At 38.3% G+C, this 23,910-nt stretch overlaps 2 protein-coding genes across 4 annotated transcripts in view; one reads left to right on the forward strand and one right to left on the reverse strand.

Annotated features, from left to right (window-relative positions):
- The first annotated feature begins 157 nt into the window (after positions 1–157).
- On the forward strand, positions 158–20,974 carry LOC129276630 (alkaline phosphatase-like). The gene is made up of 9 exons (XM_064109302.1): positions 158–706; positions 5,996–6,216; positions 13,584–13,758; positions 14,590–14,765; positions 16,074–16,281; positions 16,812–16,952; positions 18,068–18,259; positions 18,471–18,608; positions 19,003–20,974. The coding sequence occupies exons 1-9, from the start codon at positions 619–621 to the stop codon at positions 19,296–19,298; spliced, it is 1,635 nt and encodes a 544-aa protein (XP_063965372.1). The 5' UTR covers positions 158–618; the 3' UTR covers positions 19,299–20,974.
- The window catches only part of LOC129275878 (uncharacterized), a 14,876-nt gene continuing 11,433 nt past the window's right edge, over positions 20,468–23,910 (reverse strand). For all 3 annotated transcript variants that reach the window (XM_064109303.1, XM_064109305.1, XM_064109304.1), the window contains exons 6-8: positions 23,372–23,560; positions 22,330–22,425; positions 20,468–21,600 (exon numbers count right to left, since the gene is read on the reverse strand). In XM_064109303.1, coding sequence (XP_063965373.1) covers positions 21,505–21,600; positions 22,330–22,425; positions 23,372–23,560 — 381 coding nt within the window. In that variant the 3' untranslated portion in view covers positions 20,468–21,504. The remainder of the gene's footprint in view (positions 21,601–22,329; positions 22,426–23,371; positions 23,561–23,910) is intronic.

Raw genomic sequence — 23,910 nt, forward strand, 5'->3', positions numbered from 1 at the left:
GTGATCAAATAATTTTAAAATAATGACAAGAAAGTATATTAAGTTGAATGTTATAGAAGCATGATCATGATGATATACCTGCGTTTCAGAATGTTCCTTGGGTATCCCTAGGTAACAGCAAACAACGTTCAAAGTTCTACTATAATAACAATAGGCTGAGAACAGAGACACCTAAACCGGGAGGTCACACCGGCAAATCCTCGTCCGGACCGATCAAAGCTATTACGTTATTTGCAATGACATACCATCGGTCGGTTTGGAGTCGGTTTCGTTGGTGTGACTACCATTCCGTCATTACCATTATCAAGCTTTAAGCCCGCTTTCAGACTCTGAAAAGCCAAGACGGGGAGTGATCACGACGAAATACAAAGAGATGATGGCGAGGGTAATCAAGCAGTGAAACTTGCTTCAACTGCATGTGGATTAATGAAGTCGAAGCTGCCCAATACGCACTCTTCCCAAAAGAGTGTTCTCATTCGAACAACCTGAAGCTTTTGAAAGAGATCATCCTAGTGAAATCAGTGTGGGGAGGAAAGAACCGCCTTTATCAGATTCGATTTCTAGCTTCACACTGTATTTCGTTATTCTGGATTCATCCCCGGTGAACCGGCAGAGATCATGACAACATATCTGGTGCTTCTGCTTTCCCTTTCCGCTCTTCTAGCTCTCACCACAGCTCAAGGTAGATTCAGCCTTTCGAACCAAGGTAAGAGGGGTGGACCCATAGGTCGGGGGAGGGGGAGGGGGGGGGGGAGGGAAATCGCATCTATGATTTTCTTAATGTAAAATTAGTAAACAAAAACAAATAAAAGAAGAAGTAAGGGATGTAGACGAAAGAAGATTTAAAAAAATAGATCGATTTGGGCCCGGTTGCAGAAAGAGTTGTAATCAAACGGAACTCTATATAAAATCAAACGCATCTCGATTTTCAACCAATCAAAAGCGAGCATTTCTTTACTTGCGCTTGATGTTTTGACTTGCGTTTAAACACAACTCCTATTTTGGCAACGGGCCCAGGTCATCTCTCTCTGTAACGCCTATCAATAATTATTGAGGAAAGGGGTATCGTCATGCACCTTTTAATTATATATATATTAAATTTGATGAACCTCCAGTCAACCTTGTGAACTTGTGTTTATTATATATATATATATATGTGTGAAGAGTAGAGTAGAATCAAGGATGAAGCAAAGTATACACTATGTTGTAAAGCTTTCGGCCCTGGCCTTCTTCAGTTTTTATTTGCTAAACAAAACAAATAAAGCAAATCATAGAATAAGCAACAGAACAAACATAATGTAAATAATAGCAAATTAAGAGAAATCATATGGTAATACACGGAATAACAAAGGATCATACTCAACAGAAATAAAAAGTAAGGTGAATTATTACCTGACATGGGTCATAGCAAATTCTTCTGAATTAGGGTTGTGTCGGCCAGGGCCGAAAGCTTTACAACATAGTATATACTTTGCTTCATCCTTGATTCTACTCTACTCTTCACACATATATTATAAACAATGATCAAAGCGATTGGTACATATATCCACGCCTCTCTCGTTATATATATATATATATATATATATATATAAAACACCTTTACTCTACACGTTGTTATCAATAATGCACAAAGCATTTTCATTAATTTGATGCAAGATAAAAGAGCAATGTTCAGAAAAACGCCTCGGTCAAAGGCCGTGCCGGGAATCGAGCCCCGGACTTTCATTATGTGTAGTCGGGCGCCTTAGACAACTTGCCACTGGCACCGCGCCTATATTTGCCCCACCGCTATCGAAATGTCTAGGTATCTCTTCTGGAAATCCTGATCAACATATGCTATTTAATTCATTGCACTGGCATAATACTGTGATTAATATTAATTAACTAGAATTTTGTTTCTTTAATTGATTTAAACAATCTGTATGATATACTCGTAACTGTTATTTTGTATCAACGTATATTTCATATCTTATATTTTTGTGTTTATATTGATTGCGTATAATGGCCTTTTTTTAGGGTTTTCACAATGGTGGTAAACATGTGGTTATAAGCACAGTTACCATGGTTACGTGCCGGATCGGGGCCGGGTTGGGGGATGGGTCTATTACTGATGTATTCTATATTAATATAATTTTTATGCCTTTCCTGTCTGTAATTATGAACCAGTTTTATTTGGCCTATATTTTCAAAGATGTAGACTACAATGTCAAATTCAACCGCTCCCTTTTGGTTTTGCATCCTGTCGCTAGAAAGCGAAAGCCATATGACGATTAATTTGCCCTTGTTATTCTTAAATAGTATTTATATTTATATCTCTGACTAAAAACGGGAGAGGCATTACGGGGAGGGGGGGTGCATAGGCGTCAGCGCAGAGGACTTTCCTTTGTTTATGGGGGGGGGGGGGGTATCTACTGTCGCGTCCCCCTAACACAAAAGATAATCCTCTGCGCTGAAGCCCATGTGGGGGGGGGAGTTGCAGCACTGATTTGGATACTCTAATACTTAAAAAAAAATCCAGATCAGTGCTATAGTTTAATTAGGTGGCCTACAGACTACAGTCGCCCATCCCCTGATTTAAAGTACCGAATACAAAGATGATTAAACAAGGGAAAGGACAAGGACGAAATAAGATTTTTGAGTCCCTCTTATTCAATTGAGGAAAAAAATTACGTCACCTTAGTTTATAGGCTGTCTTATGGTTCCGTGACATTTGCTCTGGCGACAACAATTTGCTCCGATGGGAAATCTGCACGTCAAGCCAAACATAAAATCTAACCTCCAAAACTAAATTAACCCTAATCCTTACCCCCATGTTTACACTGCTCTGAACCAAAGACTATTACAATCCTAATTCTACATTTAAAGCCGGAGAAAATGTCTTAGGAGCAAATGTCGTGTCATCCGTCTAAAGATCCGTTCTAGAAAAATATCCTGGCTCTTTATCTGAATTGAAGCAACATAAGATGTCGAAAAAGAAGGTTTCATTAGTTAGAATTGGAAGGGATCAGTAGGTCTATGAATTAGAAGATCATCGGGGTAGTCTAGTCCAAATTACTCTAAAGCATTCATTTATTCGTTTTTTAAACACATTTTTAAAAATAATACTATTTTGGGGTAAGTTATCATCTTTTTCGTAGCGATAAACCATTTTCCCGCTTGTCAAATTTTTCTTGGCGGACAATTTCCCCCTTTTTTTATCAAAAAATATATAAATTACCAATCAATAAAATTATCCCACCCAATTATGAAAACTCTGAACCTGGATCCTTCCGCTTGTATTCTAGCATCTGCTGTCGCTAATTGCACAAATCTCACAAAATTGATGAGTAGTCTTGAAAACAATAATAAACAAACAAACAAACAAGCGGACACATAGCATTTTTCATTTATTTATAAATTACCAATCAATAAAATTGTCCCACCCAATTAGGAAACCCTCAACCTGGATCCTTCCGCTTGTATTCTAGCATCTGCTGTCGCTAATTGCACAAATATCACAAAGGTGATGACATGCAGATGAGTAGTCTTGAAAACAATAATAAACAAACAAACAAACAAGCGGACACATAGCATTTTTCATTTATTTGAGTGTAGGATTAATGTCCATTGTTGATTAAATGCCTCGCTCACGGGCATGCAGTACATTGGCCGGGGATCGAACCACAGGCTTTCAAGTGCCTTAGACCACTCGGCCACGGCATTTACACAGATCATATCATTGTTAAACGATGCACTGTGAATATGGTAGGCCAACAACAACTGTGGCATAATGGCTATGTTTGGAAACACGTGAGTGTAGGTCACAGTCGAGGTTATTTTGCGTTATGAATATTGTGAACATGGTTAACTGGTTAAGGGCAACCAGATCATAACATTACGGTCAGATTACATATCATGACATTACACCATCAAAGTGTTGCATTCTGGGTAAAGGATTAAAAGAAGTTAATGTTTACTAGTAAGAAGATACATATGGTCGTGTTTATTTTTTCCGGGGGGGGGGGGGCAAAACGCCTAAAACTTTTCGAAGCTAACTCGAAAGCGAGGTTGCATGTGTAATTGAGTTTTATCATACGTGTATCGATGAGATATCATTATTTAGGTCTGGATTGACCTTTAACGTTACCATCCGAAAGACGTGACCTGGGCTCGAACCACAAACCTCTGCATCAATTTGTAACTTCACATGTTGTTTGGATTAAAGGCACACGCCACAACGCTTTGTTTAGAGAGCAAAGCGATCGAGCTTGTCATGGAGGTGCTTTTGCATTTTCTGACGTGAAATTGAAGGATTTTGTGCAAATGCACTTGGTGACTTTTGTGCTCACAACTTTTGAAAAAATTTGCCCGATACTTCATATATGGCCCCCTAAAAAGTTTGGGCTCATTACGCCACTGATGTCGTTTCCCCAATTCATATATTTTTTTCCCAGTTTTCGTCTACTATCCACTTGCTCTAATACATGTGTATTCTAATTATTTGTTTTATATCTATCATGTCGATAATAATACTAATAATAATAATAACGGTATATTTACCCAGGGTAGCCACTTCAGTTCCGAAAACTGTTCTCCCAGCGGGCCCTGCTATTATTATTACCCGGCTAAGCTAGGCTACCTATCAGGTGCACACAGCTTTTTTTTTGAATTACTTCCTGTCGGTACCCATGGTATACCCGATGGTATAACTTATTAACCAAGGCCCCTATAATTATAAGTAGACGAACTCGAATTGAGACCATCTCTGCATGCATGACACTAAATTAGACCTAGTCACTATGATATTTGGGTATTTGGGAAAAACGGTAATAAGACAAAATTGAGAGCAGGCCTATACAACGTGGGTCTAGTCATGATTTTGAATATGATTTTTATTAAGAGTTAGAGAATCTTTTTTTTATAGAACAATTGGATACAAACCTTCCGAAGTAGCTGTAGTACATTGCCTTTATCAAATCAATGAATAAGAGGATATAATGGGTGATAAGTGATAAAAAGGAGGAAGGATTGTTCTGTTATTGCAACACCCATTTCAAGATAGATATGAAGTGATTCTTTCAGAGTGCAACAGGTCATCTAATTATTGGTCCCTAACCTTTTTATATCAGTACCATCTCTCTTTGCACTTTCTTTAGCTGGTGTCTGTTTTAGTCTACCTCGACTTTCGATTGTGTCTTTGTTTGTACTCTCTTTTCATTACAACTTACAAAGTTTGACCCAAAGTAATCAAACTTGAATAAATTATGTAAATCCTAAAGTGCCTCAAAAGGCGACCCTATAATTATACAGCCGAATCAGTAATGTAAATCTCCAGTATAATGCGTCAAGGGAATAAACATATACTAAAGGCGTTTTCAAAGAGAGTTTAAGTAGCTGGAAGCACCAATCAAATAACCAGCCACATTAAATTCGTGTGAAATGAAATAACACACCCCTCAAGTAAGGAATATGGGGGACCATGAGGGTCAAAATTTACAAACTTGAAAACAGTAATCAAACAGCAATTTCGCACTTGGGATAAACTTGATACGGTGAATAATGCCGTGTCATTTAGGATCAAGTTCAGACATATCATTTTAAGGGAAGAAAATAAACGAGAAAAATTATTGATAATTGTATAAATGTGATAAGCGACTGCCATCAATTTGATATGACACAAATGTTTTTGTGTGTGATTGCGTCACGAGGAAAGACGTCTGTATGCTATAAGCATAAAAACCAGGGAACCCCTATTCTTAAATCATGCGGGAGATGGGGGTCGGTACGTTCGAATCCCCCTCGTACCAAAAAGATCTAATCTGTCATTGAATATTGTGGTCGTGGTTGATAAGTATCCATTTATGGGCTTTTATATATACCATTGCTTCCTTCATGTACTTAATGTTAATTAGGGTTTTTTAAATCCTCTGAATCGGAAGTCCTCAGGAGATGATTGTGACCAGGGCTCCCCTCATAATTTATGTCAAGATATATTATTTTCGCTTATCAATTGCAGATGCTGCATTCTGGAACAACCAAGCCCAGACAACACTCCGGAATGCCCTGAATCGCGAACAGAACCGAGGCATCGCGAAAAATGTCATCTTCTTCCTAGGAGACGGCATGGACATCACCTCCACGACCGCTGCCCGAATCCTTCGGGGTCAGCTGAATGGAGAGACTGGTGAGGAGGACTCCTTGGCATGGGATGATTTTCCACACGTGGCCCTGTCGAAGGTGAGACAGCGCGGTCGAAGTACACCAAGGGGCAAACTTACCAAATTTGACGCGGTTTTTTTTTAAAGAGAATGTATCGCTTGTTGCTTTGTCTGGCAGGCCTCGGGCAAACTTGAAAGTGAAGACCAAGAGCAATCTGTCTCCATAAATGTTAATAAACAGGACTACGTACATTTCAGAAAAAAACATGTCGGACAAAATATGTTTGATCTGACAGTTACCATGGTAACAGTGCTTCTGAGCTAATAAAAAATCACGACAAATTTTGATAAAACACACACAAGGGCTATTCACACAGGCGGCTGCGTTGAAGTTGCAAAAGCCCCGACCTTTCGTTGGAGAATGCGAACGCTTATTTACGACGTTAGTTGATTTTGGAAGAGACTTTTGGGCCCGTCGTCATGGTCGTAAAACTCTGTCCTGCAATGCAAATTGTGTGACATGAGATTTTTTTCTTTTCGCATCTTCAACGGAAACATTCAACATGCGTTTCGTGTGCAAAATTCTGGTTGCTACTATGGTAACAGCGATATATCCGATCTAGGACGACTTTCCAAAGCCACATTTGGTTCCTCCCAGAGCTGGAGAGGCCGCCCGGGGGGCCCACTTCCATTGAAGAGTGGATACCAGGCGCGACCACGCGTAAAAAGGGAAAGAGTGGGCAAGTACGTTACGTATAAGCCTATGTAACGTTATAAGGGTGTCAAAAACGATGTTTAAAATACTGAAAAGGAGGATATGTTTTCAATACTTGTAGGGTTTCACAAGCTAAATACTTGTTAAGAGATGCATTTTCATAATCTGGAAAAGCCTTGCTTCCCTTGTTTAGGGTGCTTTTCGAAACCGCATGGTCGTGCCTGGTATCCACTCATCAATGGAAGTGGTCCCCCCCGGGAATTCGAATCTAATCCCCTATTTCTGGGGAAAGTAAAACATAATGCCCGTTACATTGTGTGCTAGAGGCATATCGTTTGTGTAGGAGTAAACAAAAGAAAAAACCCGTGTTCAGACGTATACATGCTGTGTACATAATCAACGCATGCGAAATGGTTTCGGCTGGAGAGGTGATTTGGCCCATTGAATCAATTGCCAGAGATCCACCAATAATCCACATTAAATGCAATATCGATTCGATGGACTGTAATGATCTATATCTAAGCCTTAATTCAGTACCTTTTCCTCACTCAATATGAACTCGATTTGTTTGAAAAACCACTTTCTTATCCATGTCATAATCTATTGTAGGTCCTGCATTTCGAATATCTCCAGCCATCAGTCGTAATGTACATGCATGTATGGTGCGGGTGTCGCGGGAAAGAATTTTGCACACGAAAAGCAGATCTGTAGGGCCTGTAACCCCCCTGTAACACAAAGCTTAGCATTGATTGTAGAGCAGTTTTCTACGTTTGATTCTATTGACTATAATGTACAATCAATCTTAAAAATCAAGTGTATGATTAAGCGTTAACTTTTGTGTTAGGGGACCCTAATATTAGCGTCCGTGAGGATTGCGAAAGGTGGCAAGCGATGGTTTTAATACGCGGCGGATGTATGTTTTATCACCTCTCATGCCCTTGGAACACGTATTCATTCACCTCTGCGTCGCTGATTGCCCCGTACGCGTCGCCGAACGAAAACACACGAAAGCGAACATGAATGTTCTATACGAGCACTCGCAATGTATAACAATCATATTGCAGTATGGAACCTATGCTGCTTAGTCAGAAAAAAAAGAAAACCACCAAGAAGGAGTACGGTAGCGTATATGCGCAGATGCATGGCCCCATATTGTGTCATGGAGTACTTTACCAGTAGCTTCAAGATCGTGCATGCGGCAGCATACAACGAGCTCCATCCAGCTTTTTGATGTCGATGGGTAACTGCAGGTCACACGGGCCTAACTACAACTGGCAGGCCAAAGATATTCATTCGAGCCAACCCATTGCTCAATTTTGAAATTTGATATTGCTGATTGACAAAAATGAATGAATATGATTGACAATCTAACACTGATTCTAGGGAGGGTACCTACTGAACTTCCTTTTTCCAAATTGGAAAGATATATCACAACTTTGGAACTATTTTTTTACTGGCGGAAGAATTAGGGCCATTTTACTCTCTCAAGTGATGAATTTGATCCTGTCAGGTGTAGTCTTCATAAATGCCGATTTATTTTAAAAATGAGCCGGTCGAGGTACCCTTTTCTGGTCAGATATGGAATCTCAGACATATATCCTGTCCACTGGTAGTAAACATTCAACCCTCGAATTTCCTCCTTATTTTTAATGATTTTTTTTTAAGTGCCACTTTAACACACGAGTCTATGGGAAATGAATTAGGCCTGTGTATGATACCTATAATGACCTTGACTATAGCCTACAAGGGGAATTCCCTAGTGGATGAAATACCTGCCCAAACTCTTCAGTAGCAAATTATTTGCACTAGTATACATGTTTCAATCATCATGAGGTCCAAAAACTGACTTAATGGCTATATGCAAGGCTGTATAGGGGGTATATCAGGTAATGAATTGTGATTAGTACCTTTGTGTTTGTATACCTAGGCTAGGCTGTGTAACTTGGGCTAACGTAGTCTCTGTGTTGCATGTTTTCGTGTGTTTTCGTATACCAACGAGCGCTGCTGTTATCGTGTATAGCACCACTAGCGTACCTACGGAGACCTTTTTTTTTTTTTTTTTTTTTTTTTTTTTTTGCTTGTCAATTTTTTCCTGGAACGAAATCTTTTATTTGTGATCGAAGACCTTTTTTTTTTTTTTTTTTTTTTTTTTGTCGCTTGTCAAATTTTTGGGCGGGCGGTTTTGCCCCCCCGTGGAAAATCCTAGGTACGCCACTGATAGCACCCATTACAGGTTACACTAAACATTAGATAAGCCTTGATCAATTGCAATTGGGAAAATGGCTCGTGGGAAAGGGATGGAGAAGAGAGAACTTTAGAATTTGACTGAAGAGTGGTGGATTCAAGAAAGAGGGGGGGGGGGGGGTAGAGTAAGCAGAGTAAGTATGTCTGGGGAGGGGGTGGCTGAGAAGGAGTGCTACTGCTATCTTGTTCTAACTTTTACTTATTTCTAGCCAGACTAGCCCCCATCCCTTTAGAATACAAGCCATCTAACCCCCCTCTCTCCCCCTCTCTCTCTTACACCCCTTGTCATAGGAAGATGTGAATGTATAGTATGCTTGTATATTAATTCTCATTTCTTTTTATTGTTATCTCATTTAACTCATGTAAATCTGGTATTTATATTGTGGGCAGTTCTTGCATCCAGATATGCACACTATGCATATCTACAATTTTGCATTATAGGATTTTGGGCCCTACATTGCATCCATTCATTGTTGAACTACATATATAGGCAGGTATAGGATGTGTGTAAATCCATAGGGCACTAGACATACAGGAGTAACATTAAAATTGTTCATTACATAACACATATGTATACACAACAAAAAAAGTAAGTCCCCCCTTAAACAAACATCAATAATTTCCGAACCAATGCGATTTTTAAATATATTTTTACATGAGCGTGTAGGTAATTTTATAAGCTATCGTCTGAGTAAATGTTATGGACGTATTTTACGTCATGCTTCAGTGAGCACCGTCAAAAGGCAAAAATGTCACTTTTCAAAAGTCACAAGCCAAATATCATTACTTTGATTCCATTTTATTGGAACTAATTCCACATTCTCATCATGAAAAATAGTCAGAAGGCTTGTAAAAGGTACTTTCTAAAAGACGATACAACTTTTTTGGCTAAATTTTACGGTTGAATAAACACAAGTCCAAATTTGCTATAATTGGATTTTGTACACATTTCTATCAATAAAAATGATAGAATATGATGACAGTTATTTTTGGGAAGAGTATCTTCAACAATATTCATCGTTTCACGGTTCAATGAACATTTATTGAAAACAAAAAATACGATTTACAAATATCATAGGCATGTATTGTTTCATTTTGGTAACTGAAAATGATCTTTTCTCAACTTTTTTGTTATTTTCATGACCAATTAACATGCTTCAATGATTCAAGGGCGTTTAATTACACATTCACGCTTGGATGAACATGTGGAATGTGATTAGCTCTTTTTTACGTTATTGGAAAAAATGCAATTTGTAACTATGGATATCTGTCACAAACCTCCTTGCATAGTTCATTTGATTTGATTTTTATGAAAATCCCGATGTTTAATGCATCAGTGAGCACACAATATTCGAAAATTATGCAAATGAGAAGAAAGTTCAATGCCTTGGCCCCACTCTGTGCCGTATTGAAACGTTATTTTGGTGTGCGCGCCTTTTGGATAGTGTTACTCTGAAGCCATGTGCGAAGTTTCATGATATAACTGAAACAAACCCTCATTTTATTTTTGTTAAAAATTTGACTTCCTCTCTCATAGACTTGTGTACACTATCAACCGCGTAGCCAGGATTTCATTTTGGAGGGGGCGGTAAATGCACCATGAAAAGGGTCCCGCCGAGAAAAGGGTATTCTCAAAGATATATTGAATACTTCCCTTGGAAAGATCAGATTTGATTACAAACAATTTAGCGACAGTGCATATCTTTAACTCGCAAAACAGAGGAGAAGAAGTCTATATGCCGGGAGGAAGATATTCCTCCCCGCGCAGAGCAATGAAACTCTGACATTTCAAAGGGCGGACGTTTCATCAAATGCAGATATCTCAAATACCCCATCGGCTCTAATTCAATTGATTTTCTAAGATTATTGAACTTCATTACAAGGAAAATAGTGCGCAAAAAGTTGAAACTTCTGTAATTTATTGAAATTATATAAAAAAAGGATGCCTAATTTCTTTGACTTATCCTGAAGCGCTTCATTTTGAATTATAAAGAAAATTAAGTGTCATTCAAAATTTCAAACTGAGTGCGCAAAACAGGACAGGGGATGAATGTGCAGGAAAATGACATGAAATTTAATAGAATTTGATTAAAAATTTTGTACTTTTTTATTTAATACGACACGAATTTTATACCTTCCTCTTTTAAAATTAGGAACCTGTTTGGTTTATTTATGGTTGTTTAGTTATGAGCTGAAAAGCGGGAGAAGTTGACTTTATGGAGGTGACGGCAGAAATTTATATAAAAATTCTACCCGCCCGGAGCCGACCCGACCAGAAGTTGCGCAATCAATTAAAAAAAAGATAACTTCATATAGTTCGGCCTAACCTTACTCTAATTCCATGCCCTAATGCATACAATTGATCTTTAACTGACAAGAAACACATATAGCTGAGGTGGAAAAACAGGGTTAGAGAAAGGGTGGGGGAAACAATGGAAAACTTCAATATTGTCATTTAACCGCGCACAGCGCGGAAGCAAAATTCACATATAAATTTAGAGCAAGAGTGAAGGAATTTCTCTTTTGAGAAAATAATAAAGAATAAAAAGAAAAAAAAACACAAAGCTACAAAATTCACATATAAATTTAGAGCAAGAGTGAAGGAATTTCTCTTTTTGTTGAGAAAAAAATAAAGAATAAAAAGAAAAAAAAACACAAAGCTACCTTTCTTCCCTTTCCTCCCTTCCCTTTTTCCTTTCTCCTCTCTTTTTTCCCTTCTCTTTTTTTTTCTTTTTGGGGACGTTTTGGGGGGGGCGACCGCCCCCACCGCCCCCCCCTGGCTACGCGCCTGTACACTATGGGTGCATATGTTTAAGAATAAGTAACCCCTTATGCAATATGTTGGAACTTTTTTTCAAGGCTGTCTTTAGCAATGTCATTTGGCAGTAATGTTTATCAACCTATGGGCAGAATTCTGTGCAAAAATGAAATCGATTTGTTTATGGATGAGTGAGCACGCATCAAAGTGGGAAAATTGGTATTTTCAATGTCACAGACTCATTTTAAAGGGTAATAAAGTAAATATTGGGGGAAAATTCGGTTTAAATGTGACTTTAATTGCTGTTGTTTTTATCATCCATCATTTCTTTCACCTCACACTTTCCGAACTTTTAAAATTTTCATGGTTGAGCGAGCACATTCGAAATCTTAGGAATGAAAACTCTTTATACTGCATAAATGTATTCTTTTCCTTACAATTTCTCATGATCAGTTTAATTCATGGACAAATTAGTGGTGGATCCAGAATTTTAAAATGGGGGAGGGGCCTATAATCGGGGGAGACATCAACATTTTCAAATTTTAACATGATCTAACAAGTTGTAGATACTACCATAAACCCCTATGATGATACGTCACAATACAGGGGCCGCGGAACGGTTTTCAAAGTGGGGGGGGGGGGCTGACCATGCAATAAATCACAATCGTGTGGTCATTTTTACATTTTTGTACATGCTTTTGGAAAAAGTGGGGGGGGGGGGTGGCTGAAGCTCCCCAGCCCCCCCCGCTTCCGCGGCCCCTGCAATACATTGTGCTCGCTCAACCATGAACATACGATATCAAAATTGTGTGTGGAGTGGCTAAATGATGGATAGTAAATCAGCATAACACCATAAAATTCACCTAAAATCAACTTTTGCCCAACTTTGTATTTGCACAATCTGAAAAACGACTCTTGTGACTTTCAAAAATTGTCATTTTTAATTCAATCTTTAATTACTCATGCATGATTCAAGCGATCAATCTCATTTTTCACCAGGAGTTGCTTAATGAGTGTTGAAAACCACGAAATATCATATCTCAAAATAATTCCGTTCAAAAGTTACAGCAATTTGATTTAGGGGGGACTTACTTTTTTTGTTGTGTATATATTTCATGCATTTCTTTGTGATAAAGTGAGTGTACAGATGTTAAAGAAAAGACAGGAAGGTAATTTAAAAATAAACCTTCATGTGCCAAATAATAATAAAGGTCATACGGGCCTAACTACAACTGGCAGGCCAAAGATATTCATTCGAGCCAACCCATTGCTCAATTTTGAAATTTGATATTGCTGATTGACAAAAATGAATGAATATGATTGACAATCTAACACTGATTCTAGGGAGGGTACCTACTGAACTTCCTTTTTCCAAATTGGAAAGATATATCACAACTTTGGAACTATTTTTTTACTGGCGGAAGAATTAGGGCCATTTTACTCTCTCAAGTGATGAATTTGATCCTGTCAGGTGTAGTCTTCATAAATGCCGATTTATTTTAAAAATGAGCCGGTCGAGGTACCCTTTTCTGGTCAGATATGGAATCTCAGACATATATCCTGTCCACTGGTAGTAAACATTCAACCCTCGAATTTTCTCCATATTTTTAATGAATTTTTTTAAGTGCCACTTTAACACACGAATCTATGGGAAATGAATTAGGCCTGTGATACCTGCACTATTGATTCACTGTTAACGTCATTTAACTCCTTCCTTAAACTCGGCCAGACATACAATACGGATCAACAGATTGCGGACTCGGCCGGGACTGCGACTGCGTTCTTGTGCGGCGTGAAGGCTAAAGCCGGAACAGTTGGAATCGATGACGGGGCCGAAAGGGGAAGTTGTGCGTCTGTTGCCGGAAGCGAAGTGGAGTCGGTTTTAGTCCAGGCGAGCCGAGCAGGTACAAAATATATCAAAGATGTTACTGCATGAATATTATGTTTCCGTTCATTGTTTTTGTTCATTTTGTTATATTTCTCTCTGAATATCGAGTGACCCAGTAGGCCTATCGATGAACACAATTTAGCACATTTTTTTCCCAAGAAGCATTAGGTGTATAGAGATTTTTGATAATAATATGTAAAATGTAAAGGTATATATTAACAATCGTGTGTCGTATTTTCATTCATATTCATTTAAAGGTGCACGATTCCCGTATTCAGAGGGCGCTGTTGGACATACGTACGCGCTGCGGACGGTGCCGTCGTGCCAGCTGCCCATTGACACCAACTTTACACGATGCGTACGCAGATGCCATTTTCCGATTACCCATGCTCTGATGATTCTCAGATCGCGTACGCTTCGGCTGTTTGAAGATCTTAGCAGGTTGGCTCCGCATCCTTTTGCCGCATAATGTGAGGTCATCAGATGTTTGTGCCAATTATGCCGATGCAGCCAAAATCAGCGTAGCGTGTACGCCTTGTGTGTGCACGTGCTGCATGACTCGCTGATGTTTAACAGCTGCACACAAATGAAGATGGCGGCGAGTACAAAACTGTCCAACCGCGCCGGAGGAGGGGGGGGGGGATCATGCACCTTTAAATGCGTTGCAGTTTTCTCAAAAGTTGTTTTTAGGGGGCGTCAGGTTACGACCCAAATGTGATCTCATTTCTTACATGAATAATAATGTATCTAGAGTTATCAATTATCAAACGATATTTAAAAGGTTGATTTACTCTGTGACGAAATCACTATTTATTAATTACATTACCGTCTTCATGTTATTTAAAAGGCAAAGCTACAGGCTTAATCAGCACTGCTCGCATAACCCATGCGACCCCAGCGGCCGCGTACGCTCACTCACCGGATAGAAACTGGGAGAATGATGGACAGGTGCCCGATGAGGAGGCTCATGATGGCTGTATCGACATCGCTAGGCAGCTAGTTGAGGAAAACAACTTTATTAATGTAAGAAGACTGAGATTTTTTCCCAAGTAGATTATTCCCCCAAATCAAGCAGGAGCATCATTGGAATGGGATCTACAGGTCGTAATCACCAACTATAGGATATAACAATAACAATTTATTATAATAATTGTACACTTACGTTGCACAATTTCTATATGTATTACTGCGCATTAAAAATAATATTATCATTATTACCCCGGCAATAGCCGTGCTGCCTACAGGCGCTCTGGCATTCGAGGAATTTCTTCCTGCCGGGTACCCATTCACCTCACCTGGGTTGAGTGCAGCATAATGTGGGTAACTTTCTTGCTGAAGGAAAACACATCAAATAGACCTATGGTGTTTGTTATTATTTTTCTTTTCTTTTATTATTTATATTGCAATGAATCTATTGAAATGATGATTGCTGATGGATCCATGGTATATGTTGTTTCGCCAAATTAACTGTTGCCAGTTTCAGTTGTATACTTTTAATTCATATGTTTCTTTTTATATTCTTATACTGACCTGGATGGAGGTAAAGGGGTGCTGGAAGGAAGACCTGTGGGTCATGGTAATTTAGTTAACCTTTTCCTAACCCAGGCAGCCCCTTCATCTCTATTCCAGGTCCTTTGTACTATGTCACGTATGTCCTATTGTTTATGTAATTTGTATTGTACTGTAATTTATGTATTTTGAAATGCCGAATAAATAATAATAATAATAAAATCTTTATTCAGAATTCCCCATTAAGAAAAGTGATACTTAACACTATGATTCATAATAACAATTCAAATATTAAACTGGCCCGTATCAAAGCTGGATTTGTTATATGTAGGGCAACTTGTCAAAAGTCTGTGCTTCATCATCTTCATGATCTTGCTGGAATCGGGCTTTGTTTGGTCGAATCCGTCTTTTCGTAGTGGCTTGAAATTTCCCGAATCCCCCATTATTTTGGCCATAATGAAATGTGATGATCGGTGAGGATTGGCAATAAAAAGCTACTTGGCGGATTCCTGCAGGAAAGTTGCAGGTACCTGTTAATAATAATTCATTCAACTGCAGAGGCGTTTTAGGAGCCTTAAACTGTTAAAATAGAAAGTGTAAAACATCATCTCTCTAGCGTCCCTCCAAAATATCATTGTATAATCCGCTTAGACCAAACATTGTTATAAACAAAGAAAAGACTTTCACCCATCAATAAAAAGTAAATTGTTAAGAAATTGCATTTACAGAAAAGGTTTTGTCGATAATCGTCGTTTTTGTAAAGTATTGAATCATAAACCTGTATCGGTCATTTTATATTCATTGTTATTTCCCAATATTCAGGTCATTCTTGGAGGTGGTCGGAGAAATTTCCTTCCCAACACAACCCTTGACCCCGAGTACGCTGCCGAGAACACCACAGGCTCCCGAACAGACGGTCGCAATTTGATCGATCAATGGCTATCAGATAAATTTTTGTTCTCGTCCCAGTACGTGTGGAATAAAACTGCTCTTGAACAAGTCGATCTTTCATCCACCGAGTTTCTCTTAGGTGAGAATTAAATTGACATGCAAAACAACATATTTTGAGCTTTTAAGATTATTTATGATCAACAAGAGCAAGAATAAGACATTAGACTGTCTGCAGGGGCCGCGGCAGCGGGGGGAGGTTGTGGGGGCTGGGGGGGGGGGGGGCTTCAGCCCCCACTTTTTTCCAAAACCGTGTACAAAAACGTAAAAATGACCATATGATTGTGATTTTTTGCATGGTCAGCCCCCCACTTTGAAAACCGTTCCGCGGCCCCTGGTCTGGTCACAAAACTACGGTTAATCTAAGTGACGGTTGACGAAACGGCAATCGGACCAAAATTTTGTTACCAAATGTATGGGTTTAGAGTCATGACTGTGTCAACACGAAATTAGAAAATCTGCATGGTTGAGCAAGAGGAAACAAGCCGTTCTTTTCACAGAACCAGTGTACTTTTATCTGAATAATATGCCATGAAAACTGCAGTAACGTCCCCAGTGGGGGCATTCAGTTTGAATTACATTTTTTGAATTACATCTGTTAATTATTTGTAGGTCTGTTCGAACCGAGCCATATGCAGTTCGAGACTGACAGATTGAATGACACTGCTGGTGAGCCCTCTATCGCCGAGATGACGGAACTTGCGATCAACATGTTGAGCAACGATGAAGACGGATACTTCCTTATGGTAGAAAGTAAGTCGGAGCGATTACAACTAACCGGTTTGCACGAGACCAATCGAACCGAATTTATCCGCGAGACTTGATATTTCGGTATTTCATCCTGTTCTTGAGTATTATGAACTTTAAGTTACATGATGATAAATATGATGCATAGCCTTGTTCCCTTCACCGAACAAAGGCTATTTTGTCGGTAATACCTTGGTCACATTTGCTCTACGGCGGCCGTACGGCAAGTCGAAAACAGCCGTTTTAACATTTGTTCTATACCAGCTACATAATTATAGGTGGTTTGAATAAAAATGAATAAAACGGATGTTTTCGACTCGCCGTACGGCCGCCGTAGGTCATATGTGACCGAGGTATTAACGTAATGAATACTATTATTATTATTTACTTATTTGACCAAATCATGATACAAACATAAATTACTTTTATACATAGCAAAAGCAAACAACACAGAATGGAGCGCAGTGCTACATGCTGGCCAGGGGGTGATAAAAGCATAATAAAAAGCTGTCACTCGGAAGCAAATCACCCCACATGTAGTATTGCGTACAAATATCAACTTACAACACATACGAACTATAAAAAAAATCTAGCTCAGTGTTTAGTGAAATTTCAAAAAAAAACTATAAAAGAATATCGGAAATGCATAAACAGATTGTTTTAAATTTTACTTGAGAATGATTGAAAAGTAATAGTTACAAAGGTGGTGTACTGGTCATTAATAAAAAATACAGACTGGTGAAATAAATAAAAATGATGTGAGTATTGTGTTGTCTGTTCTACAGGCGGCGGAGAGAGGCACCATCGTTGCTTTATGCGTGGAAGGGGTGTTTATCATGTTTATACAGTATGGATCAATTGAATCATCAAAATTTTAGTAGGTCTAATTTAGCCTTCTCGCCGAACGCCCCTGCTTGGTCTGTAACATTAAACATCTATAGGGCCTTAAGAGTTGAAATGGTTATATCATTAATTTCACGAATAAATTATGTCAACACCATGGGACCACCGGGGGTGGGTCAATCTAAAGAAGAACCACAAAAGAGGAATAAAGATGGAAAAATGGAGTGATAATAGGTCTATATAATATTATTATCATAATTATCTTATTCAATTATTAGGCGGACGGATCGACCACGCCCATCATCAGGGTGTCGCCAACAAGGCGCTGACCGATACTATAGCCTTCCATGAAGCAGTCGCAAGAGCCGTCGAGATGACGGATAGTGCCGATACGTTGATTGTGGTAACCGCGGATCACGGGCATGCCTTTGTTATGGGCGGATATCCGAGCAGAGGAAACCCGATATTTGGTATGTATTGATTCAAGGAAGGGTTTATTGATGAATGAATTGATTGAAATAATCGATTTCGAAACAAACCATCAAACAATTGAGTCTGGAATTGAAGTGATGCTATTGTTATTGGCTTCCATCATGTTCATGGCACTATTCATCTGTCAGTCAACAGATAAGCATTTACGTCATTAATGGTTATTTTAATTGTCACCATTGTTTATTTCAGGTTATGATGATAACGTCAATGGCAGCGATGATAAACCTTACTTGACATTATCTTACGCCAACGGTCCTGGTGGGATCCGTCTTGCTGATAGCTACATAGCCAACGGGGAACGACCGAACCACTACAATTCAGAATATAGTGAGTTCAAAGCCCATTATCTTTTAGGGACTTTTCGATTTACACGTTTACCAGACGACTACTACGTACGTCCGAACATCAACCGTTCAGGACTAGCATAGTCGACAGACAGCGTGTGCTTGCGCATGCTCAGCTAGCCTCTGTGTGTCGAGGTGCTTCTACCAAATTTATTTCCTTAAAACAGTCACGCTCTTCGTGTAATCTGCCAAGCCTTACAATTTTGTACATCAGAAGTTTGATAGAGTAACCTATTAGGCCCTTTACATAGAATATAGACATTGTCACATCGCTATAAAAGAAAACCCAAATACGTATTCCTGTTACTCTTGATAGTGGTTTGTTACTGATCCATAGGCTTATATGATAATGTCTTTGCTGCTTTTCTTTTTTTCAGATTCCAAAGATTTCATTCAAGATGCGGTTGTTCCATTATACTCCGAAACACACGGGGGTGCTGACGTAGCGATTTACGCGCACGGTCCCTGGGCCCATCTGTATCACGGTACGCAAGAACAGAACTACATTCCGCACGTCATTCGATACGCAGCATGTTACGGGGATAGCCAGGAGAACGCGTGCACACGCGCAACGGAAGAACCGCCGATGTGTACGGGGAGTGCGCATCATATCGCACTTGCGTCATGCGCGTCGCTAATTTTACCGTTGGTTTCTTTTATTACGCTGTTTTAGAGTAATAAGCGAAAACAGAATGGGGAAAAGTCATTAAATCAGTGAGATACTGTATGATAGCTATTAGTGATATATATGGTTCTCACAATCGTTATAGTAGGGAGTTTGCAAAACTGCAACGAGGACAGATTCAATATCACAGTAAATGTATTGAATATACCCGTCGAATGACAATGAGCAACTGTGAGGTCTTTTTCGAAAGTCGAAGAACTGGAAAAACCATTTCGTCCTAAGTTTCGGAGCTGATGAAAAACTGCAGATACGTCGTTAGTCCGGAGCTGATGTTTTGACTCACCAATTTTCGACAAAGCCTTCTTATTTTTTCTTTATCGTGAAGGGCATTTGACAATACATTTTCTATGTTCTTTAATAAGTCGTGCATCGTGGAGGCGAAAACTCTCTAAGGAGACTTGAGTACCCGGATGTAGATTACTCAGTGGTAAGTGGCATAATAATGCTGCAATCTAATAGCATAGAATACCTAAATAGCGTAAACTAAAATTGCTAAATAAAGTAGAATGAAAAACTGAAGTTTTTACTTCATCCCATGCATTGTGACTCCCACCCGCCCAGGCTACTATAGGTTTCATAGAAGATACTCAATTATTCGCAGTTGTATTTGTTCCTATATTTTTGTACGTAAAGCTATATTCAGAAAAGTACTATTTACCTAGCGTGCAGTAGTTATGTTGTTAGTTGAGATTGAGAATATTTGAAATCGTACTGCCTATAAATATATATGTTGATTTTGAAATGGAAAACGGGTTATTAGATATGATTTGATATCTTTTAATCATACAGCAGTGGAATGTACGTTCTTATTTTTGTGTATTTGTCTTTAAGTATTAACATACACTTACATGTATAATTGGGTGCATCATACTGAATGTTATGGGAAATACTGGAATAAATACAAGACATGAATATTTGCAAGGAAAATTAACACTCACTCAATCTCACTGAGGACGTGATAATTTTAATTGTTTTTATCTTTGTTGAGCAAAAGAAGTATCACATTCAACCCAGGTCCATGGCAGAGAATACTAACAATATACTTATGCCATTGACAGGGTCTAATTCATAGACAATACATACATGCAACATAAAAGCATACAAAGATACATATATAAAATAGAATGAAACTTTTCTGACTTATTTTGATTAAGAGGGTAGTAGGTACTAAAGACGGAACATAAATTATTTCCATGTTGTGATAAACTTAAATATGATTTTTCCTCAAAACGATCGACGAAATATGGTATACTGAATGATTTAGAGTGTAATATTTGGGATCAGTAAAAACTGTAGCAGATATTAATAAGGATCAGTGATTTTGTGAACATAAAAGTGATTTTGAATTAGACCAGAAAATGAAAGTCGATATTTATGATGTTATATTGTATTGTATTGTAATCAGACTTCTAAAAATTACTTGCTATTTTTATTAAATAAAGAACTTTTTATTCTACGGCAATTATATTATCATAATTCCATATACTGAGTATTGCAAATGAGTTTTTCATCATACATTAATAGATTAATGTTAATCAGGGAGTAGCCTAGATAGGCCTATTGACTGTTTGTTAATTCCTCACATCCCATTCATTATCTTATGTATTTTGTCATTTTATCCATTAAAAAAACAATTTTCATTGTTATTTTACTTTATTATGGAATCCTTTTATTGGTTGATCTCGATGCATTGTATCCTATTTGTTGTTTGTGTTTTAGAGATGTGAAATAAATGAATTGGAGAATTGTAGAAAAAAAAACCATGTTAACTCTGGTTTCTCAGACATCTATGACAATAAAATCGGTATCAATATCATTAGTTAAACATAAGTACAACAACAATTAAATTTTGAGTGACTTTCTAGTTCTCTTTTGCAGTTACAATCCGAATTATTGTTCATATAAAAAAGTTTGTTGATAAAACGTTAGTAACATAGAGTACATACTGTATGCTTCGCATTCGCCTAAACCCTGTAAATTATTTTAAATCATTTTTTGTAGTAAATGTTAAACTCACAGAGAGATAAATTGCTATATTGTAACAGTAACATTTTAAACGGTACCCCTTTTGAAAATGACATGATCAAATAAAGTTTACTTTATAGATTTTTTCCAAGAAGAAAAGAAGATGGCTCAGAATCACTGTCTGAAAGGCGATCATATATATTTCCCTGTATGAGATACCAGCAGCAAATTAAAAGTTCGCTTTCTCGCCACCAGAATCAGGACTTGCATTTTCTGCCAACGTCCTCTTGTGGTATAAGAAGGCTTGAAGCGCACGTTTTCCTTGCTGAAATTGAGAAAGGAATAATTAATCAAATACATTTAAAGTGAATTCAACGACACCATAACCCCTCCCAAGAAAAAAAAATACAGAAATCCGGAAATGATTATAATAATGATGCTTTATGCTAGTAATCAGGATTGAAGATGCGGAACCCGTTTTATTAAACTTGATTTAATAACAAATTCGCAATAACAGTTAAAAGCTACTGAAATCCGTCAACCTGATTGGCCGATAGTAAATTTGGATAGAAATGGTGCATTTGTAGTTAGTCTTATAGAAACGGTACCCACAGGGTTAGCCCCCAGTGGTGGATCTAAAATTGACTAATGGTGTGTGGGCGGGGGCAGTTGTGTACACAAATTTTCTACAAAGCCGGGGAAAATGGAGTAAAGGGAGCCCTCGGCCTTTATTGACGATTTTGTTGTTTTATCAAGGGGGGCAATATTGTATTGGTGTGCGAGTTTGCTTTTGTGTTATTTTTTTGTAAATAAATATTACAATATAATGTAAATATTTCTCGTTTCTGAAGAATTAAAACGAAACTATAGTAAGAGTGCAATTTATGAGCCTCCTTCAACTTTTCTCCGACTAGTTTTTGTAGAATAACAATGGAATAAATGAAATAACGCAAAACTAGATGAAATAACGCAAAAGTAGATGAAATAAATCTGATAAATAATAAAAAAAAAAAATCAGTCAATGAAGGAATTGTAGTATAAACAGCTGAATTACCTCAACGAGGAAGTCCCAATCTTCTGGTTCGCCATCGAAGTCAAGACACTTCATGTAAACAGTGTTGATCAAGACTGTTCGTTCATTGTCATCGCTCTGTCAATAAACAGAAAATGATCATGGGTGAAATCAATCCATAAATTTGATGTGAATTTAACAGCAATATACTCGGATCCTAAAACTTAATAAAGATCTTTTTAAACACATAGTTTACCAGCACATTTTGTAATAAAGTTTCGTTGGTGTCCTAACCTCCACACATACTGTCCTAACGTTGCACCCACTAACTATCCCCCCCCCCCGATCAACGCCTCTGTCAATCAACCATTTTTGTCAGATGTCGAAAAACCGAAAAACTTCAAACGGTGCTTGAAATTCCACTTTTTAATTTAGTATATAAGAAAATTCAGCTCGCACACGACGTAAGTTCAGGTTCTGTTCCCAAGATTTCAAATCCACCTGATTGCGCTCAATTTCCCACCCCCATCCCCCGTAGGCAACGTCACTTGACACTTGGGCTACAAGGCGCCGTTTCATAAAGCTGTTCGTATAAGTTAACAGCGACTTAAAGAACGACTGGTGATCCTTTCTTGTGGTAAATGGTATAATATACTGGCGATGCATGGTTTAGCGCGTAAGAAAGGATCACCAGTCGTTCTTAAAGTCGCTCCTAACTTACGAATATCTTTATGAAACGGCCCCCGGTCTGGTACTTAGGATTTTTGCTTCATACGCGACCAACGACGGATTCAAGAACATAGGAAATGTATTGTAAAATGCCTTAAATGACAAAGCACAACCAAGAAGTCTTTGTCGAAAAATTGGCGAATCAAAACTGAAGTTTCGTCTTGGAATCTTGACATACCCGACATAATTTGAAATTTTCGTCAGCTCCGAAACTGCTGTTCCGGTTCACTAGTTGTCGACAAAGACCTCCCAGGTGTTCATTGTCATTTGACCATGTTGACGGGCATTCTCAATATATTTACTTTATTCATGAACCCGTCGTGCTTCGAGGAGCGAAGATTCCCAACTGACTCACCTCTAAGAAGGATCTTTTAACATTCATTACGAGGGACTGAAAGAGGCTTGTGATGAGCTCGGTAAGATTCTTAACATCAATCCGCCCAGCCCCGATGAGATGTGTTTGAATTCCAACCCCATTCCACTCAGCCAGGTTCATCAGTTCGTGGTAGTCTAACTTAACGTAGAAGATAACATCGGTGAACGACTTCAATGATTTGTAAGAAATTAAAAACTTCATGAATCACTGAAGAACTATAACAGTACAACAAACTCCCATTTGGGAGAAGGTGTATTATACACTCTTATTTTTTGAGAAGTAAAATTTAACTCTGAATGGCTACCAGATCAGAGATTCGATCATCAAGAAACTTCCTCATCGATACACTGGAAGAATATCATAAAAGAGCAAAATGAAATGTTCTCCTTTTAAGAGAAGAAACAACTCATGTAGGCCTACGTGCTTTGCATTTAAGAAAATTGTGCATTTCTCTGAATTATGTTTCTGCTTATGGTAGCCGCCGTAAGAACTCGGCAGGACAGTATTTTTGCTGGTAA

Source organism: Lytechinus pictus, chromosome 14 (genome assembly GCF_037042905.1).
Source record: "Lytechinus pictus isolate F3 Inbred chromosome 14, Lp3.0, whole genome shotgun sequence".
Classification (NCBI taxonomy): domain Eukaryota; kingdom Metazoa; phylum Echinodermata; class Echinoidea; order Temnopleuroida; family Toxopneustidae; genus Lytechinus; species Lytechinus pictus.

Bases quoted from the DNA above. Each gene is read 5' to 3' on its own strand.
- LOC129276630 (XM_064109302.1), top strand. From the start codon at position 619: ATGACAACATATCTGGTGCTTCTGCTTTCCCTTTCCGCTCTTCTAGCT. The intron at 13,759-14,589 runs GTACAAAATATA...GTTATTTAAAAG, and splicing joins AGTCCAGGCGAGCCGAGCAG to GCAAAGCTACAGGCTTAATC. The intron at 16,953-18,067 runs GTAAGTCGGAGC...TTCAATTATTAG, and splicing joins ATACTTCCTTATGGTAGAAA to GCGGACGGATCGACCACGCC.